Source organism: Capsicum annuum, chromosome 12 (assembly GCF_002878395.1).
Source record: "Capsicum annuum cultivar UCD-10X-F1 chromosome 12, UCD10Xv1.1, whole genome shotgun sequence".
NCBI lineage: Eukaryota > Viridiplantae > Streptophyta > Magnoliopsida > Solanales > Solanaceae > Capsicum > Capsicum annuum.
The window spans coordinates 15,272,691-15,283,519 of record NC_061122.1 but is presented as its reverse complement, the minus strand read 5'-3'; the positions used below and the strand labels follow the sequence as shown (position 1 = coordinate 15,283,519).

The window sequence follows — 10,829 nt, the reverse complement described above, 5'->3', positions numbered from 1 at the left end:
GGGACATGGAACAGTTACAGCTCACCGAGGACATGACCCAAGATAGGAAGGTCTGGAGGACGCGAATTACGGCAGAGGATTAGGGCCAGTTTGGGTCGCTAGTGTAGGGAATTACTTGGTGGGGGTTTTATTCTTGTTATGATTTCGTGTTCCATTTTCCATATTTTATTACGAATCTGTGTGCTTTCCTATGCTTTCCTCTGTTTTATATTAATTATGGGTGCCGTATTTATGTTATGTAATCTGCCTCTGTGCTTTACTATGTGTTTGTGTGGTATCTTGTGCCTTGAGCCGGGGGTCTATCGGAAACAGCCTTTCTACTTCATCAGAGGTAGAGGTATGGACTGCGTACATCTTACCCCCCCCCTCCCAGACCCCACTAGGTGGGAATACACTGGGTTTATTGTTGTTGTTGTTGTTGTACATCGGTTTTGAATTTTCTCAACTTTTGTTTTACAGGAGGCATCGCAGGGTCATTCGAAAGCTTGTGTACCACTAATTCGGTTCTCAAACCCGGCATATCATCATAGGACCATGCAAAAATATCTTTGTGATCAATTAGTTCTTGTATAATCCCTTCTTTTAATTGTGGTGAAGAATGTAAACTTATTTTAGTTTTCCTAATCTCTTCCTGACCGCCAAGATTAATTGACTCAGTTTTATACAAATTAGGATTTGACTTGGCTTCAAATTGTTGGAACTTTTTGCTTATTTCTTCCAATGCTTCTTCCCCATCATATCCCACCTCTTGATTTATTACATCTTGATTAGATTGGATTTTAGGATCAGGCAGAAAATTCCGCATGTATGTAATATCACTAGAATCAGTATAAAAAGAACTATATAAAGAAAAGACAAATAAAACGTATTAGACTCAAAACAAAGGGGACAATTGCATTTCATTACAAAAAAAAATACATGAAGATAGAAAAGTTTAAACACAAATGATAGCAGAAAATAAACAAGTTAAATTCTGAATTACAATCTTGAAATAACTCAAAAAATCAGAAAGAAAAACAAAACAAACTACCAAAACTTCCTCCTGACTAGGAGAGGTATGACTTCCCAGTTGTTGAGCTGGACATCAGGACCTATGAACTGCACATCTGCCCTACTGGTACCTTCTCCTGCTTCAATTATGTCAACTTCAACGAACAGGTTTTGGAAACCATCAACTAACTCAGCTTACACCTCTTGTATGTGCTTGATAATATTGCTTTTAACAAATGACTCACTGGTAGTGGCACTGGGTGGGGAAGTGACCATGTTTCTTTCTTTTGCTTCTTGGCCTTTTTCCAATCTTCTACTGTAGGTTTGAAACCTAAACCGAAACCACCAAGGTTCTCTCTTGGACATACGGGAAGAACTATACCATGCAATGATACTCCTAAACCCTTTCCTAGCTTAAAACCATATTTCAACATCTCATTAACCATCATGAGGGAAGTAGGAGATAACTGCGGCCCTGGAATAACATGTCCTTCCCCGATATGCTCCACAGGTACTGCATTAAAAGATTGATAAACCAATGTCGATTCTACATTATTTGTCTCAACAAAAGGCAAGGGCGATTCTCTGTAGACAGACAAAGCCCCTTTACCAGGAATGATCCCCTCTTGCTTGTCACGCTCGAACTTGATCATCTGGTGCAATGTAGATGTGACCGCCCCAACCTTGTGAATACAGGATCTTCCCAACAATATATTGGAAGAGGCATCGATGTTCAATACTTGGAACTCTACGATGAATTCAACAGGCCCTATAGTCAACATTAGCTCTACTTCGCCAATTGAGTCTGTTTTTGCTCCATCGAAAGCTCTAACATATATATTATTGGGTCGAATCCTCTCGATACTGATATTCAACTTTTGCAAAGTACACAGAGGATAAATATTTACACCGAAACCTCCATCGATCATGACACGGGTGACATAGAAGTATTCACACTTCATAGTAATGTAAAGACCCCAATTATGCCCCGTGCCTTCCATAGGCAATTCATCATTCGAAAAGATTACCCTGTTTACCTCAAAGATCTTCCCAACAATTTTCTCCAACTGACTCACCGTAACTTCCCTAGGGTCATTAGCTTCATTCAACACTTTCAGCATAGCATTACGATATTCATCCGAATGCAACATCAGAGCAAGAAGGGATATTTGAACTGGAGTCTTCCTCAATTGATCGATGATTGAGTATTCAGGTAATTTTAATTTTTCAATAACTCTTCGACTTCTTCTTCGGTGACAGACTTTTTGATAGACGAATGGCCATCCCCCACTGGTTTAGACTTCCTTAAACCTTCTGGAACAAAACACCTCCCTGAACGAGTCAAACCCCAAACTTCATTCACCTCATCTACAATTTTCTTTCCTTGGTAAGTCATCACAGTTTGCTTATAATTCTAAGGGACTTTTTTTGGTTCTGTCAACGGGAGCTGTGACACTGGCTTAATGATAATAGGCGTCGTAAGTACCCCTTTCACTGTCAAAATAGGCTTTCTTGGGGCTCCTATTACAATAAACTTTGACTTACCCTGAATTGGGGCAACAAATTTTTCCCATCCTTTAACAGTTAGCACAGGTTTCTTTTTATCTCCTTGAGTTTCTTTTTCTATCATCTCCTTTGGGATCAAAAACCTAGCCTTCATTGAATCCGCAACATTTATCGAATTCTCCTCATTAGTTGGGATCCTAACTATAGGCATATGAGATGTCATGGACTCTTTACCTTCGTATATTAACTCCAACATATTTGTTTCAGCATGGTCCGGCAATGGATTTTGGTTGATATTTGGAACCTCTGGGGCTTGTATCATAATCTGATTTATGTCAATCAGATCCTGAATTGCTTTCTTCAAATACCAATATTTTTCTGTATCATGCCCTGGCATGTCAGAACAATAGGCACACCTTAAAGAATAATCCAGATTTCTTGGTGGTGGATTTGAAAGACTTTTTTAAATTGGGCTCAAAACGTTTAACTTCCTCAATCTATCAAACAAGCTAGCATATGACTCCTCGAGAAGTGTGAACTCATTTTTGACTAACTTTCCTCTCTTAAACTCGGGCATAGGTTGAAAACCAGATTTGGAAGGATTTTGGTAATTTTGTGGAGTTGAGGGACGATTTTGAGAGGCTGACGCACGCCATTATGGGTAAGAAGAGGTTTGGGCATATGGTTGTGCACTATATACTGGATATTGAGGTGGTGGAATAGAATATAGTGAGTTTTGTGGAGGGTAGTGATGGTGGGGAGGAATATATGAGGCCTGGGCATAGGCTTGGGCTTGGGATTGGAGATAGGGGCGAGGGGGTCTTTTGGGATAGGAAGGGGTCCAGCTACAATGGTCGCCACGTCCTCTTTCTTCTTTTTACCTCCGAACGCTCTAAAGCCACCTTGAATCGCTTGGGTAGTGGCCTTCAATGCGACAAAACTCACTATCTGTCAGGTCTTAATTCCGTCATCTATCATATCTCCCATTTTGAGGACTTCAATAAATGACTTTCCCATCGCCAAAAGTAAATATTGAAAATAGGTCTCGTCCTGCACCTAAAAAAAGACCTCCACCAGCTTACTATCCTTCATCGGAGGCTTTACCCTTATGGCTTGTTCGCGCCACCTTATCGCGTGTTCCCGAAAGCCTTCAGTACTTTTCTTCTTCATGTTAAGTAGGGATTTTTCATCACGAATCAAATCGACATTATACTGAAAATATTGCACAAACTCAATAGCTAATTTATCCCAGCTGTTCCACTTGTCAATATCCAGATCGACAAACTATTCTGAAGTGAGATCGGAAAGACTCTAGCCAAAGAAAGCCATGGGCAACTCTTTCCTTCCCCCTGTAGCCCTCAATTGGTTGCAATAACGTCTCAAGTGCATCACGGGATCACCGTGCCCAGCATACTTCTCGAATTTGGGCATTTTAAAACCGAGGGGAAGGTTAATGTCTGGGAACATGCAAAGATCTTAATAGGAAACACTTTTATAACCTCTGATTCCATACAAATTCCTCATGGCTTGTTCTAGACTTTTCAATTTTTGTGCCATGACTTCTTGTTCCTCTGTTGCAACAGGTTTCTCCGTATCAAAGGGAAACGCAGGTGGCTGGGTGTACCCATACAGTTCATTAATCCTCAAAGTAGGCTCCAGGGCATAATACTGATTATCTGAAACCTTTAATATTAGCTCACTAGCAGACCAAAGGAGTACCATTGTCGGGCGCACAGCATAGATGGGAGCTTCAGGTGGTAGCGGAGCCATGAATATAGGCGCTTCCGGTGGCGCCGGCTGAGTAGCAGGCCTTGGTCGGGGAACTGCTAATAGCACACTAGAAGTACCCGGTTAATACTGATGTGGAGTGAATCTTGGTGCATGCTCGGGTGACTCAGTGGGAGAAAAAAATTGCGCCTGAGAGAGCGGCAGGAAATTGGAGATATTCCCAAGATCTTCAGGGAATGGAGAAAGAGGCATGCCACTAGACCATGCTCGGTGCAGGTTCACCAATTGTTGTCTGAGTCTCAATACTTCATCATTGCGTTCTGACCCCTTTTCTCTAATATCCTGATCTGGATCAACAAGTGAAGTTTCGATCTCCTTGTTAGCCATGGAAAGCTTTGCTTTTGATCTAGTGAAGTAAGGATGACTAGCCAGAGTACTACAGACCAACCATTTTTATCTGAAAAAACATGCTTACCAAAGACAAAACCCGTTAGGATTAGGACAAACAACAACAGGGAAATCATATTATATAAACATCTTAGATTTCATGAGCATTTTTATCAGTCTTTGAGGGTAATGAGGTCATTTTAACATCATCCCGATCTCTACATTATATTATTTCCCTTCCCCTCTAATCATACCTCGTTTTCTTCTCTCTCTCTATATATATATATATACATTTTTTTTTGCCCTCGTTTCTCTCTTCTTTTTTTTTCTTTCAGTCTCTTTTCCTTTAGTTTTATCATTCTTTATGGCTTGTGCTTTTCTTCAAAGAGGATAGGAAAATTGAGGAAAAATTAAGAAACAAAATGATTAGATCGAACCCAAAAGTAGGTTGCCTACGTATCATGTTGTACATGAATAAGAATCTTTTTTTCTTTCATTATGATACCAAACTAGTACTATTTTTTTAAATTTCTGTGTAAAAAGATCCTAAAAAAATCATTTTTTCTTTTTAAATTTATGAATGCTAGCTAGATGTTTTTGATTTTTTTTCGAGAAATGAGTACAAAAAGGTAAAAAAAATCTTTTTGGATTTTTGAGCTGTAAAAAAAAAGGCATTAGAAAAACTCTAAACAAACTACGAAACACTCTTTTTTTTCATTTTTTTTCCCTCTTTCTTTCTCTTTTTCTTCATCATTTTTTCTCTTTTTTAAAAACTCTCATTAAAAAAAAATCTTTTTTGAGTTTTCGAATTGTGAAAGCTTACTAAAGAAGATAAAGGAAACTCTTTTTTGATGTTTTTTTTTAATTTTTGACAAATGATTTCAAAAGGTGAAAAAAAAATCTTTTTGAACTTTTGAATTTTGGAAAACAAAAGTCATAAAGAACTGTAAAGACTACGACTCTTTTTTTTTTACACTTTTTTTTTTTTTTGCATTTTCTCAGCACTGTCTTGTATACACATTTTACTTCTAACACATGTTTTTCCCAAATCGGTCTGTCAAATGACCACGTTACCCTCAGATATGCAACATTTAGCACGTAGGAATGCTTTAGAGGTGAGTCTCCTAAAAGGGCCACGTAGATCCCGCTAAGTCTCAATATGATGCAGATAAACATGACTTAAAGGCTGACCTACATTGGGGTTTACTAACAAGGTTGTTCGGGAAAGTATATGGTTGATAGTGGCTGTTTTGCTTTCTACCCACTCCATATGTCCGACGGCTCCCCCTCCTAAAATAAGGGTGACTTAACTAGAGTTTGTGTGCACGACGTACACTCCAGGACTTATTGCTGAAAGAATTGACTCGGTTATGCAAATGATGTCAGATATAAAGTGGTAACACATAAGGAAAAACTGTAAACAAAGAGCACGTAAACGCATAACAGTGGTAAAAAAAAATAACACGAACGATAACACCAACAATGTTTATACACATATAATGTCAAACAAAGCCGATACAACTCCAAAAATAAGCTCAAATTTTAAAAAGTTTCCCAGCAGAGTCGCCAGGGCTGTCACACCCCTTTTTTTAACCAAAAAGATTTGGTTTTAAGTTTCGAAAGGGTTTTATTTATTAAGTGACAAAAGATGAAAAATTATTTCGAAAAGGATTCATTTTATTCAGAACTCAGAGTCGCCACTTAGCATAAGTCGGGTGTGCCAAGTCACCCTTGGATATCCTTTTCCAAAACTGCTTTTGACTCTTTAAAACTGATTTGCGAATAGAGATTCCGGTTAAGAAATTCTGTTGACCGAGGGGAAGGTGTTAGGCATCCCTCGATCCCGTGGTTCGACACGGTCGCTTGTTGGAGCGTATCGGCTAACTTTGACATTATAAAATGTATAAACCACATAAAAACACATAAAAACAAGCAACAAACAAATCAAACAAAGTCCAAAACCAAAATAATATTCCGTCCAATTATTACAATCCGAAATAAAAAATACTAAAAAGTAAACCTGTACTTTTCTTAAACTACGCTCCAATGCTTTACCCGATGTCTTGGGCCTTCATCACGGGCCTTCTTTGCGTACATGATACATCGAGGCATTCCCTGGCTAAATAAATACTTTTTTAGTTCGACAAAACTAAGTCATTCAACAAATATTCCAAGCATTTCAACAATCCACCAATTCAAAATTTGCCTATCCGAGCCTACTATTTGCCTACACGCTCGACAACATATCACGTTCAACATCAACAACGAATCAAAATACCATAATATTCACTTATATTAATTTTTGATTCCGCCCCAAACAATCAATTTTAATTCTCAAACGAGATATCATTGCATCATAAGATCCATATTCAAGGGAACCAACCACGAATCAAAACAAAACATTACTCAGTACCAACAACGATCCAAACAACACACGATATTGAATCAAACACCAAAGATAATAAACAATGAAATAAAAAGATAAAGAGAATAGAATTGAACCTCAATTTGAAGATTTCAAACTCAATGTTATTCGAATAAAGAGAGTTCGCACTCGAAAATCTTGAGCCGAACCTTAACACCGACAATCCAACTCGATAATGAAAAATAATGATCCGTACTCATCGATATTGTTCCATCACTGTTCAATGTTACTGTTCACCGTCACTGTTCACGCCGAATTCCGTCAGTAACCCTCGTTTCTTCTTACTGAGTGCGTGTGTGTGTTATTCAGTGATTATGTGTATGTGTGTTAATGTTTTCTGTGCAGTGTCTGGGAATTGGGTGTTGTTGATGGAGAAGAAAGGGAGAATGGAGTGTATGTGTGTATGTCGTGTGTTGAGAGAATTCCTTTTAGTGAGCCTGTAGTGATTTGAAAATAGAGAGTTCTCGTGACCTCCTTTCTCTTTGTGTGTATGTATATATCAATGGAAGAGTGGTGAGGTTTGGTCAGTGTTTTCGAGAAAAATGTCAAAAGCCTCTCCAAGTTTCCAATTAAGAATAGGGGATAAGTGGATCCCACAAATTTGTTAAAAAAAAATTAACTCTTTTTGAACGACTGAGATAGTTGTTGGACAACTACATTACTTGTTTGAATAACTTCGTGCAGTTGTTGAATAACTTGTCGTGGCGTCTAGTTGTTGAATAACTTGCGCAGTTGTTGAACAACTATCAAAGTTGTGGAACAACTGGAACAAGTTGTTGGGACGAAAAAACTTAAAAAAAAAAAAAGTTATCCCTCCCACTTAATTAAAAAAATTTGGAGGACTCCCACTTAATTGGACAACTTGGGAGTCCTTTTTAATCCAAAATCCCAGTGTTTTCTATGGAAGTCCCGTGTATGAATGAATTGGGTGGTAATATACGTGTGTCTTCTCTATAGTTGTGTCCCTTGAATATGGGTGTCTAGGTGTTGAATTAAAGAATGAAAAGAAAAGCCACCAATGAGGTCCCTCTTTGGAGTGGACAAAGTGAGGTCCTTACTTTTGATGGGGCATAGGCCTCCTTTGTTTTTTTAATCTTTGCTGTGTGTGTAATGATGTGTATATGGTGGTTAAAAGGAAAAGAAAATCTAAAGTGAAAAAGAAGATCAAGAGAAATGGAGTGGTGTGATTATGATTATTCTTTATTTTATTTTTTATTCAAAAGAAGGAGAAAAAGAAAAGAGTAAAATGATAATATTGAGAAGGTGGGAACACGTGGGGCGTGGGGGTAGCAAGATAATAAGTGGAAATTAACTTTTAGGACGGATAAAATTATATGTTTACAAAGATTAATTTATTTTTTTCATCTGCAAGCATAAAATTGATTGGTTCCGACTTCAAGTTCATCGGAAATTTCAAAATGGATATTGTTCCTTATTTTCAACTTCAAGGTTGTTGAAAATTTCAAAAGCAATATTGTCCATTATTTTTTACTTCAAGGTCGTTGTAAATTTTAAAATCAGTATTGTCCATAGTTTCCGACTTCAAGGTCATCGAAAATTTCAAAATTCTCTATTGTTTTAGACTTTAAGGTCATCGAAAATTTTAAATTTGATATTGTTCATTGTTTCCGGCTTCAAGGTCATCAAAAATTGTGAAATTGATACTGTTCGTTGTTTTCGAATTTAAGATCGTCGGAAATTTAATAATTGATATTCATTGTTTCCCACTTTAAGGTTATCGAAAATTTAAATTCGATGTTTATTATTTCCAACTTCAAGATCGTCGAAATTTTCAAAATCGATATTATCCATTATTTTCGACTTCAAGATCGTCGTAAATTTTAAAATGAGTATTGCCCATTGTTTCTGACTTCAAGGTCGTTGAAAATTTCAAAATTTCTCTATTGTTTCTGACTTTAAGGTCATCAAAATTTTAAATTCGATATTGTTCATTAATTTCAGCTTCAAGGTCGTCGAAAATTTTAAAATTGATATTGTTCGTTGTTTCCGAATTTAAGATCGTCAAAAATTCAATAATGATATTGTTCATTGTTTTCCACTTCAAGGTTGCCGGAAATTTCAAATTCGATGTTGTTTATTATTTTCAACTACAAAATCATTAAAAATTTCATATTCGGTATTGTCCATTATTTTCCACTTTTTATTCATCAAAAAATTATTTAAGTTTGAAAAGGAAAAGAAATGAAAAGTAATTATGAAAAAATGATGAAAAGAGATAAAAATGGAGAATAAAGTAAATAAAAATTAATTTTAAATTAAAAAACACGTATAAAAAGATTGTTGGCACGTATAAAACATTTTTTGGTTCAAGGTTTCTGAGGACAAAGTTTCCCTAAAATAATAAAACCAATCAAGTCTAGCGAAAAATGTTGCAACTTTTCCAAATATGTTCTACAACAACAACGATAAATACAGTGTATTTCCACAAACTAGGATCTGGGGAGGGTAAGATGTACGCAGTTCATACCGCTACCTTCGAAGAAGTAGAGAGGTTATTTCCGATTTTTCAAAGATGTTCTATAATAGAAAAATTAGAGATTTATAAATTCCCATTTTCCTCAACTAGAAATTATAGAGCATTAGATATTTAGATGTCAAAACCAACCTTTTAATCCTTATTTTACATAAACCAATGAATACTACTTATATATGATATGTGTCTTTACATGCAATGTTTTTACACTTAATCATCATCAGTTAATATATGCTATGTTATTAGGTGTCCAGTAATTAGGTGGACTTTGTTGTCCTTCGTTTGGTAGTATACAATTTTTGTGGATGTCGTACCTATATTATTTTATCATGTTCTATGCTTTTGATGCTATTGAATACTATTTGTGGTATGAACTGCGTACACTCTATCCTCCTAAGACCCCACTTTGTAAAAATATACTGAATTTGTAGTTGTAGTAGTTAACATATGCTAATTCTTACTGCAATTTTATACTTGGCCATACCGCCATACTATATATGATTAATTTATTTCCTTTGCGAAAGGGGCAAGATCAATGCAAAAGCATCTTGAAAAAGTAGCAAGATTCTGAATTAATTAATTTTATTGAAACAATTTGTAACTTGATTTTTCTTTTCTATACTCTATTATACCTAATCGTTTTCCCTTATTCTTCTTCATTGATATAATAATGTTAAGAAAACAGATATGCTTAGAAGTACAAATAAGTACAAACCACGATAATTATCAACCGAGTGAATTTAAACTTGTGATGAAGATTTTATGTCTTCTAATCACTTGTTAAACTCAAACAGAGTAGAAAGCTTAAGCTTTAATCTCCAAAAATAAGTAATACAGATTCTGATTATTTCCTTAAGATTGTTATTTCCTTCTACGGGTACACAGAATCTGTATATGTAGAACAACAACTTCAACTTCAGTTCTATGTTTAAAAAACAAGAACACAATGAAGTGCATAAATACTCTCAACACAAGATCAAAGTGATCTTTCTAAGAGGTGTATTTTAATTTTAGAAATAAAGATGAAAGCAGAAATAGCCAAGTCGTCCGAATTCACGAAGTTTCCTTAAGGAAATAATTTCCCTCACTGTACCCGAGGTTGTAGAATTTTTCCTTCCTAAATAAAATGGCCAAACAGATCAACTGTAGCAGTACCTCAAACAGTTGGAATAACTTCAAACTCACTAAATGTTTTGAGTGATCACACAGAAATTTTAAGGCAAGAAGAGTATTTTTATTCTAAAAATTTCGTATCAAAACCTGTGGATGAAAGCAGGTTTATGTAGCCAACATGTGCCA

At 36.2% G+C, this 10,829-nt stretch overlaps 1 protein-coding gene across 5 annotated transcripts; it reads right to left on the bottom strand.

Annotated features, from left to right (window-relative positions):
• Nucleotides 1–820: 820 nt before the first annotated feature.
• LOC107851708 lies at nt 821–10,396 on the bottom strand. Of its 5 annotated transcripts, none has more exons than XM_047400766.1 (3): nt 7,114–10,396; nt 6,632–6,730; nt 821–4,681 (listed from the first exon to the last, which is right to left on the bottom strand). In XM_047400766.1, exon 3 carries the CDS (start codon nt 2,139–2,141, stop codon nt 1,176–1,178), a length of 966 nt encoding a protein of 321 aa, XP_047256722.1. In that variant the 5' UTR covers nt 2,142–4,681; nt 6,632–6,730; nt 7,114–10,396; the 3' UTR covers nt 821–1,175. The 5 variants fall into 5 exon arrangements, with proteins under 5 accessions (XP_047256722.1, XP_047256723.1, XP_047256720.1 ...); XM_047400767.1 differs by having other exon boundaries at nt 6,638–6,730; XM_047400764.1 differs by having other exon boundaries at nt 6,632–6,726.
• Nucleotides 10,397–10,829: the final 433 nt, after the last annotated feature.